General features: G+C 39.1%; 1 protein-coding gene across 1 annotated transcript in view; it reads left to right on the top strand.

Annotated features, from left to right (window-relative positions):
* LOC136866137 (prenylated Rab acceptor protein 1) overlaps positions 1-20,997 on the top strand; it is a 40,045-nt gene extending 19,048 nt beyond the window's left edge. Inside the window, exons 3-4 of the mRNA XM_067142842.2 lie at positions 8,244-8,443; positions 20,405-20,997. Coding sequence (XP_066998943.1) covers positions 8,244-8,443; positions 20,405-20,508 — 304 coding nt within the window. The 3' untranslated portion in view covers positions 20,509-20,997. The remainder of the gene's footprint in view (positions 1-8,243; positions 8,444-20,404) is intronic.
* Positions 20,998-23,187: the final 2,190 nt, after the last annotated feature.

Genomic DNA, 23,187 nt, shown 5'->3' with positions numbered 1-23,187 from the left:
TTATGTGGAGTATAAATTTTTATCTTACCCAGGTAAAATTTTAATGCAGGTTGAACAAAAAAATTGCCGGTATTTTTGTAATTTCCAACAGAGCACTCGCTTTGAAAATTCATAACTTTAAAAGTATTGATCTGTTCATTACCAAACTTTAATATGCCTTAAAGTAACTTATTGTTAATCAGTATACCAACTTTTTATATCATCTGATATTTGTGAAAAAGGTTAATTTTGTGAAAAACATCTTCTCATTACTGGGTGATCATGAGACATAAAAAGTTTGGCTTGTTGTAGCCTACAGCTCATGGGAATGTCAGGCTAAAATTAAAACTGCTTTTTTGCCTGCATGCAATTGTTGATTTTACGTTGATTTATATTTGAGTGGGGGCCGATGACCTTCGATGTTAGGCCCCTTAAAACCACAGGCATCATATATTTGAGTGGTTTTGAGAATAGAAAGTAGCTTACCCGCCGAGCAGTGTTGCCCAGTTTTTTTATAGGCTATTTGCTGCGCCAGCTGAACTCTCACTGCTCTGTATCAGCTTTGAGTCATGTAGAGTTACTTTGCAATGAATGTGTTGTGTTGTGGGGTGAGAAGATGGAATAAGGGAATAGCATGCTAGATAACGAAGAGTGGTATTTTACCGCATCACCCTACTTCAAATACAAAATATTTCATAAGATGAACACATCCCACCATTACTATTTATATCTTGCAGAGAGAATATACTTCAATAAGCCCTATCATTTAGCCGCATGTGAAGATAAATTTCAATGACCTAGCTAATAATCGAACCCGGAACCCTTTTATCCGAAAGCCAACATGCTCACCATCAGCTACGGAGTCTGACAACGAGTAAAGGACTTTTTGGTACACACTGTAGGGGTTTAAACTTTTCCTGCCTGGGAAAAGCAAGCAGTGAAGGATAACCACGCAACCTTTACATTCCTTTCAGAACCGAGCAGTGAAGATTCTCACATCTTCCATTTTGCCTGTGATTCTCGTTCACGTAGAAGTGAGACATTTTAAAGAAACAATGACTTCTCTATTTCTAAGGAAAGTAAATTTCCAAATAATTCTGTGAAGTGCACTGATGCAGTAATTGCTAACGAAACAAAGAGGTCCTTGTCATAAACCAGGACTTACAGCGAAATAAGAGATATACTACCTAATTTTTTCGTTGATATATCGAGTGCCAGTCTAATAAAGGTTTTAAACAACTTACAAAACAACAAACATCCACTTATTGTACAGCAGGGAACTCCCAATTGATGTTCAATCCAGCAACGTCACTAGGGTTTCCAGGGCCAAGTGCATTGTTCTTGCTGGCTGGTAGCGTGCCTTCTTTTCACACAACCACCCAATCTTTATATATAAAAATTCAGCCTGTGTATTTTGTGATTGTAAAGCTATAAAAGTAGTCTGTCGATTGACTTGAAATTTTGACACAAAGTTGCATTCGAATATGGGCATGTTTAGGAAGTGGTTTGAACGAAATCAGATTGGTAGTTTTTTTAAATAATCATGATTATTGTATTTTAATTTCACACACTTCATCAGTATTTTTAATTTGTTTGTATAATGTAATATTGAACTTCTACTGAGGATGGCCTTTAGATTAGGCTGAAATATGTATAGATATTGTCCCATCTAATATAGATCGTTGTTTTGTATTGAAAAGGAGGATCATATAAATACTTTTTATCTGTAAAGTGATGACCATCATTACGGAATGAGATTTATAATATACACATTCGTTTAGATCAGAAAAATTGACAAAGTTTGTCCACACTGCACAGCAATGACATTTAAAGGAGAAATCCTGAGAATGTGCAGCGTGAGCGAAAAAGTGAATCTACCTGAACTTGAGCAGCCAAAAGAACCACTGAAGTGTTTGTTTGAAGGAATTACTGGTACGGTAATACAAAACATTTCCTCAAAACCATAAGAAATTACAGTTCCTGTTTTCAGAATGACTTCATTCGGCGCTAACATTATAGCAGAGCATTTTATGCCGACATTTCATATTCAAGGACAAATTTACCACAGTCTTTGCTTCCTTTTCCCACCAATAATCATTAATTTCTCCAAATCTATTTTATCGGATATGAAAATGACCAATTGAATGCACGCTGCCAAATCTCTACTGGAATTAGAAGGAATATTGTTGAGTCGTTGCAAAAATTGTTACATGACAATGGTCGCTAGAATACTTACCCATTAATTTCATATCAGACTGAGCCAAAGCGAAGCGTGACTGGGTTTAGCTAGTTAAATATAAATCAATATAAAATCAAAAATTGCATGCAGACTAAAAGCAGTTTTAATTTTATCCTGACATTCTCATGAGCTTCATAACAAGCTGAATTTTTTTTACAGCTACGATCACCCAGTAATGAGAAAATGTTGTTTCAAAAAATTTACAACAACCTTTTTCATAAACATCAGATGATAAAAAAACTTGGTATACAGATCAATAATAAGTTACTTTAGGATGTATTAAAGTTTGGTAACTATCAGATCACTACTTTTAAATTTGAATTTTCAAAGTGAGCACTCCGTTGGAAATGGAAAAAATTATCGACACTATTTTCGAACCTGCGTTAGAATTTTAACTGAGTGTGATTATATTTTGGCTATAATGCTGGCAGCATTTCCTTGTTGGATAGCAATTCCTATTGGCTGCCTCAGGAATTCCATTCAACAAGGGTCTCCAATTTTTGGCCTCTTGGCAGCATGTGCCCATTGTTTTGACTGCGAATACCATAGAGATATAGTCAGTCAGGGACTTTTTCTCATGCAATTCCACAGTTGAACCGGCAACCTTGCAATTATGTGGCTGATAATATAGTGGTGAAGTATGTACACACGTGGCATTCTGCAGGAGAAATCTGCCCTTGTTCCACAGGACTAAAGTCAGACCATCAGGTCATTTTCCATCTGTACGAACAGTTCTCCTGACATGGAGAACAGATGCTATGTGGTAGATTCCAGTGTAATTTCCTCCACTGCAGGAACCAACACCACACCTAAGGGAGCTCATCTGCCTGAGGGGGTAGAGTTATTTACCGCCACCCAACACTCAGAGTAGCAGTTTAACAGCTGCGTGCCAAACCAAGGGTTCAAGGTTCTTATGAGTTTGAGTTCTGTGATCTTGATTACCTCCAAGGGTCTGAGAGATCATTCAAAAGGTTAATATATTAAAGAAAGCTTGTCGTTAAAATACTTGTGATTCCTGAGTTTTCAAAACCGTTTCATTGTCATTGCCTACTGTACTAACGGGCACACGTAAAAGTCTCCTAGGAAGTAATCGTCAGTTTCAGGTAAAACAACCAAACCCATATAAATTAGAATGCTTACATATGCCCTTATATCATCAGTATTGGTGTATGTCTTTGGGTAGATTCTAGGAAACTTCATATTAACTGCTAAAAAATGTATTTTGTGTGTGTATGTGTGTGCTAATATACACACTAGAGTTCAATCAATCAATACTGATCTGCATTTAGGGCAGTCGCCCAGGTGGCAGATTCCCTATCTGTTGCTTTCCTAGCCTTTTCCGAAATTATTTCAAAGAAATTGGAAATTTATTGACCATCTCCCTTGGTAAGTTATTCCAACCCCTAACTCCCCTTCCTATAAATGAATATTTGCCCCAGTTTGTCCTCTTGAATTCCAACTTTATCTTCATATTGTGATCTTTCCTACTTTTATAGACGCCATTCAGACTTATTCGTCTACTAATGTCATTCCACGCCATCTCTCCGCTGACAGCTCGGAACATACCACTTAGTCGAGCAGCTCTTCTTCTTTCTCTCAATTCTTCCCAACCCAAACATTGCAACATTTTTGTAACGCTACTCTTTTGTCGGAAATCACCCAGAACAAATTGAGCTGCTTTTCTTTGGATTTTTTCCAGTTCTTGAATCAGGTAATCCTGGTGAGGGTCCCATACACTGGAACCATACTCTAGTTGGGGTCTTACCAGAGACTTATATGCACTCTCCTGTACATCCTTACTACAACCCCTAAACACCCTCATAACCATGTGCAGAGATCGGTACCCTTTATTTACAATCCCATTTATGTGATTACCCCAGTGAAGATCTTTCCTTATATTAACACCCCATCAACACAGTAATTAAAACTGAGAGGACTTTTCCTATTTGTGAAACTCACAACCTGACTTTTAACCCCATTTATCAACATACCATTGCCTGCTGTCCATCTCACAATATTTTCGAGGTCACGTTGCAGTTGCTCACAATCTTGTAACTTATTTATCACTCTACAGAGAATAACATCATCCGCAAAAAGCCTTACCTCCGATTCCACTCCTTTACTCATATCATTTATATATATAAGAAAACATAAATGTCCGATAACACTGCCCTGAGGAACTCCCCTCTCAACTATTACAGGGTCAGACAAAGCTTCACCTACTCTAACTCTCTGAGATCTATTTTCTAGAAATATAGCAACCCATTCGGTCACTCTTTTGTCTAGTCCAATTGCACTCATTTTTGCCAGTTGTCTCCCATGATCCACCCTATCAAATGCTTTAGACATGTCAATCGCGATACAGTCCATTTGACCTCCAGAATCCAAGATATCTGCTATATCTTGCTGGAATCCTACAAGTTGAGCTTCAGTGGAATAACCTTTCCTAAAACCGAATTGCCTTCTATCGAACCAGTTATTAATTTCACAAACATGTCTAATATAATCAGAAAGAATGCCTTCCCAAAGCTTACATACAATGCATGTCTAACTTACTGGCCTGTAATTTTCAGCTTTATGTCTATCACCCTTTCCTTTATACACAGGGGCTACTATAGCAACTCTCCATTCATCTGGTATAGCTCCTCCGACTAAACAATAATCAAATAAGTACTTCAGATATGGTACTATATCCCAACCCATTGTCTTTAGTATATCCCCAGAAATCTGATCAATTCCAGCCGCTTTTCTAGTTTTCAACTTTTGTATCTTATTGTGAATGTCATTGTTATCATATGTAAATTTTATTACTTCTTTGGCCTTAGTCTCCTCCTCGATCTCGACATCATCCTTGTAACCAACAATCTTTACATACTGCTGACTGAATACTTCTGCCTTTTGAAGATCCTCACATACACACTCCCCTTGTTCATTAATTATTCCTGGAATGTCCTTCTTGGAACCTGTTTCTGCCTTAAAATACCTATACATACCCTTCCATTTTTCACTAAAATTCGTATGACTGCCAATTATGCTTGCCATCATGTTATCCTTAGCTGCCTTCTTTGCTAGATTCAATTTTCTAATAAGTTCCTTCAATTTCTCCTTACTTCCACAGCCATTTCTAACTCTATTTCTTTCCAGTCTGCACCTCCTTCTTAGTCTCTTTATTTCTCTATTATAATAAGGTGATTCTTTACCATTCCTTACCACCCTTAAAGGTACAAACCTGTTTTCGCATTCCTCAACAATTTCTTTAAACCCATCCCAGAGTCTGTTTACATTTTTATTTACCGTTTTCCACCGATCATAGTTACTTTTTAGAAACTGCCTCATACCTGCTTTATCAGCCATATGGTACTGCCTAACAGTCCTACTTTTAAGACCTTCCTTTCTATCACATTTATTTTTAACTACCACAAAAACAGCTTCATGATCACTAATACCATCTATTACTTCAGTTTCCCTATAGAGCTCATCTGGTTTTATTAGCACAACATTCAGGATATTTTTCCCTCTGGTTGGTTCCATCACTTTCTGATTCAGCTGTCCTTCCCATATTAACTTATTTGCCATTTGTTGGTCATGCTTCCTGTCGTTCGCATTTCCTTCCCAATTGACATCTGGCAAATTCAGATCTCCCGCTACAATCACATTTCTTTCCATGTCGTTTCCCACATAGCTGACTATCCTATCAAATAATTCCGAATCCGCATCAGTGCTACCCTTTCCCGATCTGTACACTCCAAATATATCAAGTTGCCTATTATCTTTAGAAATGAGCCTTACACCTAGAATTTCATGTGTCTCACCTTTAACTTTTTCGTAGCTTACAAATTCTTCTTTCACCAGAATGAAAACTCCCCCTCCCACCTTTCCTATCCTATCTCTACGATACACACTCCAGTGCCGTGAGAAATTTTCTGCATCCATTATATCATTTCTCAGCCATGATTCAACTCCTATTACAATATCTGGTAAATATATATCTATTAAATTAATTCTATTCCTTTCTTTACAATACTTCTACAGTTCAACACTAACAATTTTATGTCATCCCTACGTGATTTCCAGTTCCCTGTTCCCTTATCACCGCTCCCTAGGCCATCCCGTTTCCCTGAATGTACCTCCCTATTACCCTTCCAAACAAATTTCCTAACTTATACGTACCACTGCGGTTTAAATGAAGGCCATCCGAGTGCAGATCCCTATCTCCTACCCACCCATTAAGATCTAGAAATTTCACTCCCAGTTTCCCACATACCCACTCCATAGTCTCATTTAAATCCCCAATCACCCTCCAGTCAGTATCCCTCCTACAAAGTATTCCACTAATAACAATCTCCGCTTTCTTAAACTTCACCCGTGCTGCATTTACCGGATCCCACACATCTCGAACTATGTCGGTACTTATATCAGCTTGCCTTACGTTGTTGGTACCAATGTGAAACACTACCACCTTCTCCTTCTCCTTCTCCTCCCTCTCTTCTACTTTCCTCAACATCTGCCTCAACCTAATTCCTGGATAACATTCTACCCGGGTTCCCTTTCCTCCACACACTTTCCCCACGTGTCTAACGATGGAATCCCCCATGACCAGAGCCTCAACCCTACCCACCAGCTCACCAGACAAATTAGCCACTCCGGAGAAATCATTATAAGCATAATTTAATACCGTGTAACTCCACCTCTGGACTTGATAACAGCCTGGGTTCGGTTAGGAAGCGAGTCCACAAGGTTGTACAGGTAGTCGCATCTGCTGAGGATTTGATCGCGCAATTCCACGAAATTGCAGGGGTGCTGATGTCTGTTTTTTATCTGCTGTTCCAACATATCCCACAGATTTTCATTAGGGTTCAAGTCAGGTGATTTTGTAGGCCAGTCGAGATGTAATAGGGTGGGGGAGTGTTCATAAAACCAGTCACATGTGTGTTCAACCCAATGAACTTTGCTAATGTCATCTTGGAAAATCGGGATATCAGTAGCATGCTCTTCATGCAGATGTTGACAGAAAGGAAACACCTGTTCATCTAGAATGTTTAAATAAACATGCTAGCTCATTTTAGTGGTCATATCATTGAGCGGGCCCAATCCATGTTACGAAAAACACCCCCAAAACATCACAGACCCACCTCCTGCTTGAACCTGACCATGCACACATCCAGGATGGAATGTTTCATTTGGCCTTCGGTGAAGTCGACAACGTGCATCATTGGAATACAGGCAAGAATCGTGATTCGTCAGACCACATTACATTCCGCCAGTCAGCTACTGACCACGTTTGATGATTTCCAACCCATAGAAGACGAGCAGATTTATGTGCCTGGGTGAGCAATGACCACTTGTGAGGTGACAAACTCCAAATGTTCATTGCATGCAGTTCCTGTTGCAGTGTTCTCTTGCTAGTAGGTTGGTATGGACCTTCATTCACTGACTGTAACAATTCCTGTCTGGTTTGGAAGAGATTTTGATTCACCAGCTGTGAAACTCGTCTCCGGTCCCTCTGTCAGGATCTTTTCCCAACCGCAATTCTGAAATAATTAAGTTTATTAAAATGGTCACATTTAACACAATTCTGACGTGTTTTGTGGCCACACATAGTACACCACTGATTGTAGACACTGCGAAACACCAACAAATCCAGTGACTTCATGCACCGTATGGCCATGGGTACGGCCAAACACAATTGCCCCCTTTTGCCACTGTCACATCCTTACATCTACCCATGTTGATATACGCTGTCCGCTTGAAACATCAATGTCTTACTGACTGCTACTGCCTTATGCTCGTGTATAAGCAGTGCGCATGCGGTTGAGCATGGGACTCGTTTGCTGCACCATCTGTACAGGCTTAACGATCCATCTATGCGTGTACACTAGCGTGATTCATTTTTTGTCTGGTGAGCTTACAAGCAGACTTTGCCAAAACCATCTGTCATTCTAATATTGAAATGTATCATTGATGGTTATAAATTAATATTATGTGATTTTAACTTGTGCAATATGTTGCTATTAACTTGTTTCAGGATAACATCCCCTATCCTGCTGATTGCTGTTGCTGGAAGTCTTGGAGCCTGTTACATTTTATCACTAAAGAATGCTGAGAGGAAGCTCACTATTCTAGGACATGAACTAACACTAGCCCAGCAGTATGGACTGGTTGCTTTGTGTTCTTTGCCAATATTTCACTGGGCTGGAGCAGGAGCTGCATTATTTTGGGTTTTAGGTAATAATTTTTTTTTTTCAAATTACTATTCTGGAGCAAGCAGTAACAGCAACAACAGCAGCAACAAAAATAACAATAATAATCATAATTATTATAACAGTGACATCAAAAACTTGGCCAACTTCAGTGCCACAGTGTGTGATCATTATCTCTTTGTTTCCATGATAGCTTGTTTGATCCTCGCTGAGTTGGTTGCATTTGAGGATGCTTTTAAGTGTTGACATTGTCATGTTGTTGGTCTCCAGCATGATAAAGGGCTTCATTGGAACAAAACTCTGATGCCCTGGTGTTTCTTAAAATCTATACCAAATTATGGGATGTTACCCCTTTGCTGTTCCCTGTTTAAGGCCAGCCACCTGGCTGGAATTACAGTGTTTTCTGACGGGCATTTAAATCCCAGTAGACTCAGCAGCATAAATGCCACCCTTTAAAGAAAATAACATAGAAGTCAAACGAATGAAGATATAAATGTAATTTCTTTTTTAAATTATTAGTGCACACACACACATATATATATATTTGTACTCACTGAAATTTTGAATCTAAATTATGCCCAAGTTTCTTAAACCATTCCATTGCTATTGCCAGTCTTACTAATGGTCACATGCAAAATTCTCCTAGGAAGTAAACTTAAGTTTTAGGTAAAACAACCAAACCCATATAAATTAGAACACTTACATATTCCCTTATATCATCAGTATTAATGTTTTGCGAGTTGGTACCAACAGTGCCAGTTTTTCCTTGTTAATTTTCAACAAGAATATTAGTCTGCTTTACTACAAGCTCATAAAATTCTCATCCCACAAATAATTCAAAAATTGTTTTTCTGAACTCCTGGAAGGTAAATCATGATTTGGATCAATGTTGTTTTCCCACGTTTCCAGTTCATCGGAACAATTATTGCAACTCCACATGTCACCAGTAACACTTCTCTGTAGCTCTGACCCTCAGTATTTGTTCACGATTTTCATAATTTTCAGATTCATTATCACTACTACTTTCATTAGAATACAATTCTGAACCACTACTGGACAGTTCACTATATCCACTATCATTGCTATAAGACCTATCTGTGTCGGTGCGACGTAAAGCAACTAAAAATAAAATAAAAAAACACACTATATCCACTAATTTTTAACATATCTCCAATTTCGCATTCTTTCAAACCTTTCGACACTACTCCGTGATAAGTAGACAAAATGTTGTGAACTCACACATGAATAATCTCTAACCAGAAGACTTATGTTTATAAACTAGATCTCTCGACAGACTTCTGATGACTGCATGTGTGACAAACACTTTGGAGCATTCAGCATGGCAGGCGAGTCATAAAACTAGAGCACTGTGGAGTATTAGGAATGACAAATTGTTAAATAAATGAGTATATTATTATTATTATTATTATTATTATTATTATTATTATTATTATTATTATTATTATTATTATTATTATTATTATTATTATTATTATTATTATTATTACCTTGGTTTGGTGGATTAGCAGAGGTGAAAGAAGGTGCTGGGATGAAAAGGTCTCAATCTACGAAATTAAAGTTAATTTAAAATTTAACAAGGTTATATTTTCTTTTTAAGATCAAGAAATAACATATATAACAGGTACTTAGTAGCCTAGCAACAAATCGAGAATGTACAACTACAGTGATTACAGGATTTGGGCTCCGAGAGCCAGACACACACTTCTTGAGCTATAAGCCCAACTTGACACATATACGAGATTCAACAAAGGGGCAGAAGACCCCAATCATGCCCAGGAGCTCTTGCTCCCAATTACACAGTAAAGCCTCCTCGAGGCACGCAGAAATCAAAATTTTAAGAAAGAGCAACCCGCTCATGAAGTTCAAGCCTATCAAAGGCCACACCAAACTCTACTTCCAAGCTGTCCTCCAAGTACATGAAAACCGGGGTAAAAATACCCAACCTGTGAGGCCTATTAAGTAAAGAAACAGGTCAATTACATGGCCTCCAAAATACCAACTTGAGAGGAGGCGAAACTGCACTCCTAATACATTTCTTTAAAAACCTATTTGGCACTAGGCCGCTTATGCAAGGGCTAATCCCATACTAAAGAGGTGACACGATAGGAAAACTTATTACATTACGAAACAAAGAAAATTGGTTGAGAAACGTAGTCACCTCAAAAACAATATGAAAGGGAGCTCGAGAGGGTTAGGCACTCTCTATCCCAATTTGTAGTTTAAGGAGATAGAATTTATACCAAGAGTCTATTACATTTTAGAGGAAAGTTACATGGTAAAAGGTTTCGAACCCGCCCCGAGTGTTAAACTGCTGAGCTGGCAAGAAAATAAGTTATAAAACGGCCATTACCTGTTGGTTGAACTGCTGCCCGAAGAAAGAGGCGCTTCCCGCCCCCTGCTACGTACTTTACACACTGATAGATGTTACTGAAGTGGTGCAGAGACCCGAAAATCAGCAGTTTATATACCCTCGCGGAACATTCGAGACCTTTCATGAATGAGAACACCCGCCCACAAGCCTTTTATTGGATAATGGCAAAAACTACTACACTAGATGAAGAAGAAACCCCTTATTGGTGGAAAATTAATTACAGAAATTCCTTATTGGTCAAATTCAAAACTGGCGGAAAGAAAGGGTTACTATTGCCAACTTAAACAATGACTGAAAGAAATTTAACAAAGAACAAACTTATGAACCCAAAATTTCTCCAAAAACACAGTTCGTTCACTTCGCACTAGGGTGCATAATTGTAGTCCTTCAGTAGTGCCATCTAGAAGAGAATGTCCACACTTCTTACTACAGGTAAAACAAAAATACATCGAAAACGACACAGTTCAGGAAACTTCAAAATTTACAAGTAGGGACATCATCTGAGAAACTTGAGAATTAACACTGTAGTTAAAGTTCAGGCTTCCTCCAGTAGAGGAGTTTCAACCGGCGCAATGTTTGAATTAGCGGAGCGGAGGTGTACCGCCCGGTACAGACCTCCCCCCCCCCCCCCCCCCCCCAAAAGTCCCTCCAAGGGGTAACACAGAAGAACATAAACTTTTGTTTTAAAATAAGGTCCAAGTTATGATGTTGATATAGAAATTAATTGCAGAAGTATTTACAACCAAATTTTCTTAAATGATTGGATCCAGTTTCAAAATTCTTTGTAGTTACTTCTGATGTAATGTCTTTATGTTTGTAGAAGTTGAATTCAGAAGGAAAAACTTTTAATTCTTGAAAGGGAAGAAAAATTTTCTAAGTCCACCAAATATTGCGGTTGAATTCAAAAATGTAGTAATTGTTGATATTTCTCAAGACCCCTAAAGAGCATGGGAGCATCTGTTAAGATGGCATTAACCTCAGCTAGCATGGACTCGGGAGGTGATGAACTATCGACCGATTCATGGGTCGCGACGTCATTGGAAAACATACAGCTGAGTCCGTCTGCGACAAAATTCTCAGTACCTCTGATATGCCTAACGTCAAATTGGAAGGCAGAAATTCGGATGGCCCAACGGGCTATACGACCAGTACGACGCGGTCTACCTAAGACCCAGCTTAAGGCTTGATTATCAGTCTCCAGGTCGAATTTGACATGTTCCAGATAGAGACGGAACTTTTCTAAGGCAAATAAGACTGCCAAACCTTCGAGCTCATAGATGGAATACTTGGCTTCTTGAGCCGATAGAGTCCTAGATGCATAGGCGATGGGTCGCCTCCCTAGTTCAGTCTCTTGAAGAAGGACTGCAGCTACCGCCGACGACGATGCGTCGGTTTGGACGATGAATTTCTTCGAGAAATCTGGCATAGCAAGGACAGGGGCATTACAGAGAGCTAATTTCAGGTCTTCAAAAGCAGCTTGTTGCGAAGGCCCCCACTCGAATTTGATGCCTTTCCTACGAAGAAGGTTCAAGGGCGCCACTCTATTAGCGAAGTTAGGGATAAACTTCCTGAAGAAATTCACCATACCATTGAACCTGGCAATACCTTTGATGTCCTTGGGAGGTTTAAAATCACGGATGGCCTGTGTTCTAGAGTGATCGACAGCAACACCATTGGGCGAGACAATATGCCCTAGGAATGACATGGAAGGCTTAGCGAAAGCTACCTTGGACAACTTCACAGTTAGCCCAGCCTTACGAAGGCGATTGAGAACTTCCTTTAGATGATCTAGATGTTCTTCAAAAGTCTCCGAAAATACGACGACATCATCAAGATAGTAGTACAAGTACTCGAATTTGATGTCGGAGGAGACCCTATCTAGCAGTCTAGTGAGTACAGCTGCTCCCGTGGGGAGCCCGAAAGGCACGCGGTTGTATTCATACAAATTCCAATCCGTGGCAGACGCTGTAAGATGTTCGGATTCTTCAGCCAGAGGAATTTGATTATAAGCCTGATTTAGATCCAAGATGGTAAAGAACTTAGCTTTATGAAACCATGAAAAACAAGAATGAAGGTCAGGAAGGGGCACAGATTGTAACACCACCTTCCGATTGAGAGCCCTATAATCAATGACAGGCCTGAAGCCACCTTGGGGTTTCGGGACTAGAAAAATAGGCGAAGAATACGCCGACTTAGAGGGCCTAATAATACCATCCTTTAACATTTGATCGATGATTTCCTTCAATGCCTTCATTTTAGGTGGAGATAGCCTATAAGGTGGAAAACGGACAGGAATCGAATCCGTGACCTCAATTTTGTATTCGATCAGGTCAGTAACACCAAGAGTATCCGAGAACACCTCTGGAAACGACTGACACAACTTACGAATACTGTCAGCCTGCTCCTCAGGTAGATGTCTAAGATCTAACAACATCTCATCCTGGGTAGGCGAAACAGATGAACATGATACAGAATTACATTTCAATAAGGGGATTTTACAATTGGAAGCAAATTTGAATGTGCATGACCTACTCTGATGATCGAGCACAAGACCAGTATGGGACATGAAGTCGGCTCCCAATATAATGGGGCAAGACAAATGCTTAGCCACAAACAATTTAACTTTCCAAGTAAATTTAGAAATACGAATTTTGGCTTTTAAGGAACCTAAAATTTCTAATGGAGAAGAATTAGCCGAAACATATTGAACAGGAGATGAGCAATAGTCAGGAAGTTTACAAACTGTTTTCAATTTGGAATACCATTCACCTGAAATAATAGAACACACACTGCCTGAATCTAGTAAAGCTGTTACAGGTTCATTATTTAACTCAATTTTGAGAAAAGGCACAGGTGCGGGGGAATCCGCCGCAATCCTAAGACATTCCTTAGGGCCTTCAAAAGATAAATTTGAAGCGGGAGTTTTCCCTGCAATTTTGGTGTGATTACTGAGGGCTGAGCCTCGGGAAGGTGGGTTCGCCGACTCAGCCGAAGGCACTAGTCACTTATTATTGGCATTGGTGGAAATTGAACTAGAAGTTGAGCAGGAGGAGGTGCTATTAGAATTTGGGCAATTCTTGGCAATATGTGAGAAAGCCCCACATTTAAAACAGCCTTGTGATGAACCTGCTCCATCATTTGTCCTACTAGATTTGACCAATGGACATTTATTGCGAAGATGGTCAGGCAAGCATAACATTTACGGGGTGTGACTGGTCAGCGAGGTGGAGGCCGGGGATTACTAAAAGAAGGAGGGGGTTCTTTCGCGACACGCAAGGTATCGGCGTATCTAACTCCTTCGGCGGAGACGGCCATAGCCTCTAACTCGGCAAAAGTTTGCAGACGCGACGCAAAACACAAGTATGATCTGTAAGATGGAGAAATGCCTTCCACAATGGCCTGTACAATCTGATCTTCAGGGAAGTGAAGAGCAAACACCCTGGTATAGAATTTGTCTTGTATGAAGTCTGCCAGGTTTTCATCAAGTCGCTGCACACTATAATAATACTTCTGAATAAGTGAGGACCTTGCCCTAGCCGGAATGAAGTTAGCTAGCAAGTGGGCGTGGAAGTCTTCAATAGATGACTGTTCCGCTATTGCCCTAACAATTTTGTCTGAGAGAACACCAATTGCATAGGGATAAATGATTTGCAAAATTTGACATGGAGAAAGAGAAAAAACAAGGGCATGATCCTGAAATTCAACTAAAAACCTTAAGAATGAAATAACTTCACTGGTAGAGTTAACCGAAAACTTAGAAGTACCTCTGAGCAACATTGCTAATGGATGAGGCAAGCTGCTGAACCCGGGTGACATAGTAGGTAAAGGTTTAAGTGGCAAAGAAGCTAATTCAGAACGTGCGTTATTCAACGAGGTGCGGCGTTCAGACTCGTCCAATGGGGCAGAGATTTGTTGGGCTCCAACAGCTTTCATATTTCCTTCTCCTTTGGAAGACTCTTCCTCTTGAACTACGTTCACCGTAGTGGGTTGATCAGTTTTGGGAGGAACTTCCCCAGTTAACAATTGGGTAACCTTACTGGACAATTCCGGAAGATTTTCAAGGACCACACTAGCTTCCTTCCTCTGAACGTCATTCAACTTCAGAGACAATAGATCGTTAACTCTATTAGAAAAATGAAATAACCTTGCTTGCACACGTTTAATTTGATTAGGAGAAGGATCATTTTCTTCAAAAAAGGTAATTACGGATGCCAGCTCAGTAGTATTGTCCGTGATCGTGGAGAGAGAGTCGTCAATTTCTTTCTCTCCCAAAGTTGGGATGGAAATGGGCAAATCAAGGGACTCTCTAAGCTTATTTGTGTCTACCACAACCGTGCCTCCAGATTGCACATTTCTAATTGTTAATTCATAGATTAACTCCTCCTTGCGCAAATAGTTGAGATGGAGGACATCGCGAGAGCCGGGCATGATGACAAAGCAATTTTGAAAAAAAGAAAAATCCAAAAATTCCAGCACTGAGAAAATTGTTAGAGTTTGAAAGCAAAGCAATGTTTAGCCGTCAAAAGGGGCTAATTTGAGACCCATTCAACCTCGCTCTGCTACCACTTGTTACCGTGGTTTGGTGGATTAGCAGAGGTGGAAGAAGGTGCTGGGATGAACAGGTCTCAATCTACGAAATTAAAGTTAATTTAAAATTTAACAAGGTTATATTTTCTTTTTAAGATCAAGAAATAACATATATAACAGGTACTTAGTAGCCTAGCAACAAATCGAGAATGTACAACTACAGTGATTACAGGATTTGGGCTCCGAGAGCCAGACACACACTTCTTGAGCTATAAGCCCAACTTGACACATATACGAGATTCAACAAAGGGGCAGAAGACCCCAATCATGCCCAGGAGCTCTTGCTCCCAATTACACAGTAAAGCCTCCTCGAGGCACGCAGAAATCAAAATTTTAAGAAAGAGCAACCCGCTCATGAAGTTCAAGCCTATCAAAGGCCACACCAAACTCTACTTCCAAGCTGTCCTCCAAGTACATGAAAATAGGGGTAAAAATACCCAACCTGTGAGGCCTATTAAGTAAAGAAACAGGTCAATTACATGGCCTCCAAAATACCAACTTGAGAGGAGGCGAAACTGCACTCCTAATACATTTCTTTAAAAACCTATTTGGCACTAGGCCGCTTATGCAAGGGCTAATCCCATACTAAAGAGGTGACACGATAGGAAAACTTATTACATTACGAAACAAAGAAAAATGGTTGAGAAACGTAGTCACCTCAAAAACAATATGAAAGGGAGCTCGAGAGGGTTAGGCACTCTCTATCCCAATTTGTAGTTTAAGGAGATAGAATTTATACCAAGAGTCTATTACATTTTAGAGGAAAGTTACATGGTAAAAGGTTTCGAACCCGCCCCGAGGGTTAAACTGCTGAGCTGGCAAGAAAATAAGTTATAAAACGGCCATTACCTGTTGGTTGAACTGCTGCCCGAAGAAAGAGGCGCTTCCCGCCCCCTGCTACGTACTTTACACATTGATAGATGTTACTGAAGTGGTGCAGAGACCCGAAAATCAGCAGTTTATATACCCTCGCGGAACATTCGAGACCTTTCATGAATGAGAACACCCGCCCACAAGCCTTTTATTGGATAATGGCAAAAACTACTACACTAGACGAAGAAGAAACCCCTTATTGGTGGAAAATTAATTACAGAAATTCCTTATTGGTCAAATTCAAAACTGGCGGAAAGAAAGGGTTACTATTGCCAACTTAAACAATGACTGAAAGAAATTTAACAAAGAACAAACTTATGAACCCAAAATTTCTCCAAAAACACAGTTCGTTCACTTCGCACTAGGGTGCATAATTGTAGTCCTTCAGTAGTGCCATCTAGAAGAGAATGTCCACACTTCTTACTACAGGCAAAACAAAAATACATCGAAAACGACACAGTTCAGAAAACTTCAAAATTTACAAGTAGGGACATCATCTGAGAAACTTGAGAATTAACACTGTAGTTAAAGTTCAGGCTTCCTCCAGTAGAGGAGTTTCAACCGGCGCAATGTTCGAATTAGCGGAGCGGAGGAGTACCGCCCGGTACAATTATTATTATTATTATTATTATTATTATTATTATCATCATCATTATCATCCTGAATCCTTTCAGGTGTTAAACATACGGGCTGTGTGGCGCAGTATGTCCAGCACATGGGAAATTCACATTTCCAAAATTGAAAGCTATAGACATTGCCTGGAAATTGAATAAGATCTGTGTGATTATACACTATCCGTATGGAAAGTTGGGGACTGATTTTTTCACATAACTTACAAATGGCACCAACTATTTGTCAAGGGAAGCATTGTGTAGCAGCACCATCCACCTGTAAGCGCGTGTGTGGTCAAGTCGGTTACAGAAATTTTATGGCAAGTAGTGGGCTTGTCAATGTGTTTGTATTTCTTGCATTGTTAAAAAGTTGTAATGGAATGGAGAACAGTTAAACAGCAAGAAAATTGCTAATGATGATGACTGTTTATGAGGTTCAAGTGTGTGAATGGTATGAGAGATTTAAAGATTGCAAAGAGTCATAAAATGATATTAGGTCATTACCACAAGTTGGACAGATGCATTAGAGAAAGGATTTGTGATCTATTCATCATTGATCCTCATCTTATCTGCAGAATGCTTACAGGGAAGATCAAAATGCCTATAACAGAGGTTCCATAATGTTTTTAAGAAGAAAAACTGTGGCGTTTATTATTCGCAGCTTGATACGCTAGAAATAAAACAGCACGTGAATACTTGCCGCAACTTGATTAAAATGGCTGATGACAATTCCTTTCTGCAAAAAATGGAAGCAGTGAATCATGCTGTTTCCAGTATGAGCCTGCTACAAAATGGTAAATTGTCTAATGGTTGAACAGTAATGAGCCTAGGGCAATAAAAGCACAAAGGGTGAAGTCAAAGGAACAGGTCGTGCTCACTGCAGTTTTGCGGCATGGAGCATAATTTACAAGGGGTTTTTTTTTTTTTTTTTTTTTTTTTTCACCAGGGCATTACCATGATTTTTCATCACTACTTGAATGTACTGGAATGACTTTCAAACAGCATCTGATGGATCGACCAGAATGATAGGTTGAAAAATACTTCTTTGGACTGCACATAAGATGCCCAACCACATAGCTGAAATTGTGGTGATTTTTTTGGTGTGAAAACAGATCTGTGTACTCCAGTATTGCCATCCCCACGGTGTAGGGGTAGTGTGCCTACCTCTTACCCAGAGGCCCTGGGTCGAATCCCGGTCAGGTTAGGAATTTTTACACCAGGCAATAAGGCTATGGCTGCTTCCTTCCCATTCCTAGGTCTTTCCTATCCCATCATTACCATAAGGCCTATCTGTGTTGTTGCAACATAAAGCAAACTGTAAAAGAAAGGAATTTTTACCTGATGAATATTCTATTTTTACGACAGCATTGTAATCAAAATCGACTTTCAACCTATTAGGTCGTGTTATACATATACTGTATAGTGCATGTTGAAGAGATGTTATGGCCAACCAGGTACCAGTGGCATCTGAACCCACAACCGCCCGATTTCACGTTGGTTGCTCTACCAATTGAGCTGCGGTGGCCTAGGTCATATTTGTTCTATTGGAATGGATCTACTCTACAGGTCTGACACTACTGCCATCACACTGTAGAGTGCATACAAGTTGCCCGTTGTGGGCCAAGTCAATTAATATTGAATTTTCATGACCGCATTGTAATAGAAATCGATTTTCAACCTATTATCTCGTGTTATACGTACATAGTAGATGTTGAAGAGATGTACTTAACATCTGTAGCTTAGATCCATTCCAACAGAACAAATATGACCTAGACCACCATATTTCAATTGGTAGAGCAACCAACGTGAAATCGGGAGGTTTTGGGTTGCATTCCCACTGGTGTCCGGTTGGCCATTTTTGTTCTGTACTTAACATCTCTTCAATGCGTACTGTGTACGTATAACATGACCTAATAGGTTGAAAGTCTATTTTGATTACAATGCAGTTGTGAAAATTCAATATTAATGGACTTGACCCACAACAGGCAACTTGTATGCACTCTACAGTGTGATGGCAGTAGTGCCAGAGCTGTAGCTTAGATCGATTCCAACAGAACATATATGACCTAGACCACCATAGCTCAATTGGTAGAACAACCGATGCAAAATTGGGAGGTTGTGGGCTCGGATCCCACTGGTGTCCGGTTGGCCATTTTTGTATTGTACTTAACATATCTTCAACACGTACTATGTATGTATAACACAACTTAATAGGTAGAAAGTCTATTTCAATTTTTACCTGAATCTGAGGGCTGGTTTGAGGTCCACTCAGCCTGTGTGATTACAATTGAGGAGCAGTCTGACAGTGAGATGGCAGCCCTGGTCTAGAAAGCCAAGAATAATGGCCGAGAGGATTCATCTTGCTGACTACACGACGCCTCATAATCTGCAGGCCTTTGGGCTGAGCAGTAGTCGCTTGGTAGGCCATGGCCCGTCGGGGCTATTGTGCCATGGGGTTTGGTTTATACTCCAGTATTCTCCCAGTTCACTGGATTTAGCTCTCTGAGTTGTAGAAACAGAAAAAACCCAAGTTGCACATGACGGAGAATGCTACATCTTTATTAAAGACATTTTAAGGCATATGTGACACATGAATTCAAGAGAATTTCGTCAGAAATTGTTTCCAATGGTTATATGAGCATTATAATCATTACATTGATGTTGGAGGAGACTAGCTTGAATATCTCATGTTGTAACTTTTCTCTGCTTTCCATTATCCCTCCTTGGAACTCTTCACATAGATTGTAAAAATCTTTCAGTTAAATATAAACAAAGTTGACAATACTGCAAATAAACGATAAGGTAGTAAAGAAATGGCATTTCTGCTAAGCTTTAACACAGAATGTGGTCACTCTGAGAAAATCTTCAGCTGAGTAGAGGAGAGAAACGTGCACTTAAAGGTATAGGCATGTAGTGTTCTTAATTCTATTTGCATTGAAAAAAATCATGATATATTAGCGTAAAGGTGGTAGCTATTGTAAACTTGGCGAAAGGTTCTGAAGTAAGAATGTCCATTACAGTATGACCATAAGCAGCTAGGTAATTTGTAGAATTTTCTCGACCACATTGTATTTGAAATAGACTGTCAACACATTAGGTCGTGTTATGTGTACGTAGTCCGTGTTGACATTTTAAGTACAGAACAAAAATGGCCAACTGGACAACAGTGGGATCTGAGCCCACAAACTCCCAATTTTGCATCGGTTGTTCTAAAAATGATTTCTCTTGGTTAAAAAAATGTTCTGTAAGAGCAATCAATCTATATTCCTGTTTAAATAAAGCTGATTATCTGCATTGGTTTTATAATTTGATTTGACTTCATTTGATTTCATACAGGAGATCTGCATTGCTGTATCAACTAAGATACCTAAGTACAAGAATAGTCAAAACGCTAGGCATAAAGCACAAATACATTTTGAAACTTCTGTGCCTGACTGTTTAAAATGTTAAAATGTTTGTATTTTAAGTTGAAATTCTGGATGATATGTAAATTCTGTTGCAAAAATGTATATTCCTGTTGCAGGTGCTTCATTCTTCATAATCACCCTTCATGCTGCATTATATAACATCGATGCAATATTAACTCCTGAAGAAGAAAGATTTGACCTTGTTATGGAAGAAGTTTGATCTCATATGATCATATCTTCAGTTTAAAACAGTGGCTCATTTCCAATGGTTCAATGCTTGACACTGAATACCATAGTGGAGGAATGCAATCTGACCAAAGCAGTTGACTTGAACATTTTAATAATAATTTTTGAGATTTTGTATTGTGACAGTGCAAAAGAAATATATTTTAACAGTACAAATGAAAATCAAAAGGTATGTTTAAGATTTCTAGAGGATCTAGATGTTAAGTAATGAAAATCAGTCTAATATTACTAGAAGCCGCTTTTGTTTTCTTTGTTTTATAGCCATTGTTTTAGTGTGATTTTTATTTCATTGGAATTAATAACTAAGTGGGTGAAACTATTCTGTATATATTAATTTCAAAGTTGTGATTTTCATTTACCTTTTTTGTACATATATATTTTAACATTTTTATGTTTGGTTTATTATGTGCAGAAACTGTATAACATATATTCCCTAATGTATTATATATGTATTTGCTAACAATTGTGCCTTCTTCATATCCATATCATATATAGGCTATTATTACAGTGGGGTCACCAGTCCCAGAGGAATTTTATAGGTACTGCCAGGTATAACTTTAGGCAGCTCCTCAGGAGTACAGACAACTTTTTGCAATGGTGCTGGCAGGAGAGAAACTTCCGCTTTATCTGCCATTGGGACGTGTCCTCTTCCGCCATCTGAACTGTTGACCATGTTCTCCTTTCTGGTGAATTTATGTGCCATTTCTTGTGTCATTTCCTACACAAAAGCTTCACCTGGCCTCCAAAGGGAGGGTTTTTCTGCCTGTAACCATTGGTCCTCGTGTTTGTGTGTTAAGTTTGGTATTTATTTATTTATTTATTTATTTATTTATTTATTTATTTATTTATTTATTTATTTATTTATTTATTTATTTATCTGTTTGTTTATTTATTTATGTATTTATTTATTTACAGTAAAACCGTGTTAAGTCCAAGTCGTTGGGACACAAAAATCAGTCATCGAATTACGTGATTTTGAATTATCCGCCAACTCGTAATTCAGAAACGCCAACCCTTGCCACATCACAAAGTAATCTAAGACCCGTTACCGGTACTGCGTGTAATTAACTTTGATTCACAGTTTAAACCTTTCAAATGCCATGGAAAAAAAATATTTCCAAAATGTATCCAACAAGGTGCACTTGGATATACAGTAGAAGTCCGTTATAGCGAGAATTCACAACAGCGAAAAATTCACTCGCTATAACGGATTGTCGTTATACGGCAATGAGTTTGTTCAAAACTTGTGTTTCCGTAGATGATATCCAAACTACGGCTTATGTGTTTATTTTTCGTAATCCGATACTAGGTGAAAGTGTATGTTTAATTTATTTCTGAAAAAAATATAGTAGCGTATTTCTCCGAATCCAAGATAAACCCCACTTTTCCCTTCAAAAAATATAATCAGGCTCAAAAAGAAGTGTGTAAAATCATATGAATGCCTTATTGTACAGTAGGCCTACGCATTTTTAGACTATTTTTAAATGCCGAACATTCTTCCGTCACGCCGTATTTCTTTTTTTCTTTTTTGCGGCTGCACAATTATTCTTTATTTCCGCGGGTTTGAGGGCTATTGACTTGACATTGGCATCATAATAGCGAAGAGAACTCGTTGAAAATTTTCCGGCAATACTTATTCCATGCGTCTCTACAACGATCCATCAGGAAATTATTCTTGCTATCTATAAAACTGTTACTTTTACGCAGCGTCAGATATAACCGGCTACCGCTACACGCATGTCTCGCTTGTCGGGTTCGGCCAAATTCAGCGGCTAGCGATGTATAGGCCTAATCGCGAACATTGAAAGCCAACGAACAAGTTTATTGCGCCACGCTATGGCCATTCCGCCCTTGCGTTTTTCGTGCACTTACCTCACAATTTCACCTTCGATTTCTTTAAAGCGTCCTTTTTGTGGACCACTGAATGCATTTTTTGTGCAGTATGCATTTTTTTTTTTAGCTCTGTCTTCACGCTAACGCCAAATATTGGCTTTAGTTAGACCTATGCCGTATTTTCTTGTGGCTGCACAATTATTCTACATTTCCGAGTGTTTAATAAACATTAACTTAAAATTGGCATCATAATATCGACTAGAACCCATTGGAAATTTGGCGGCAATACCTTTTCCACGTATCTTTACAATACGACTATCCATCACGAAAATATTCCTGCTGTCCATAAACCTTAATTTTACTAAGCGTCAAGTACAATAGACGCGTTATGACTCTGCCACTGAGTAGCCATGGCTTTTCTAAGAATTCGTAGGGTCGCATGTTTTGATGCCATTCTGCAGATTTGAGAAACACACAGGCACTGCACAACCGGTTGTCGCGGCTAGCGATGTGTAGTAAAGAGGCGGTCGTTTATTGTCAACGAGTTCTGCGCGTGTGGAAAGAAGCAGCGTGGTTACCGCGGTAGTTGCTAGTGGTATCCATTATCTTACTGTTAGGCCGCGAATGCAACAACCCTTGAGTTTTCGCATGAGATTCTGAGAAAAAAAGTATTGGATTCGGAAAAATACGGTATCACTCCAGAGATTTATGTGGCAAACACCTCAGCTTTCTTCTTCAAACAGCATCACTTAACATAACCGTATATGTAGCCTATCATAAAAACATATTTGAAATGCATATAGAGAAATAACCTCCTCGC

This window comes from Anabrus simplex, chromosome 1 (assembly GCF_040414725.1).
Source record: "Anabrus simplex isolate iqAnaSimp1 chromosome 1, ASM4041472v1, whole genome shotgun sequence".
NCBI lineage: Eukaryota > Metazoa > Arthropoda > Insecta > Orthoptera > Tettigoniidae > Anabrus > Anabrus simplex.
This window is presented reverse-complemented; position numbering and strand designations above follow the sequence as displayed.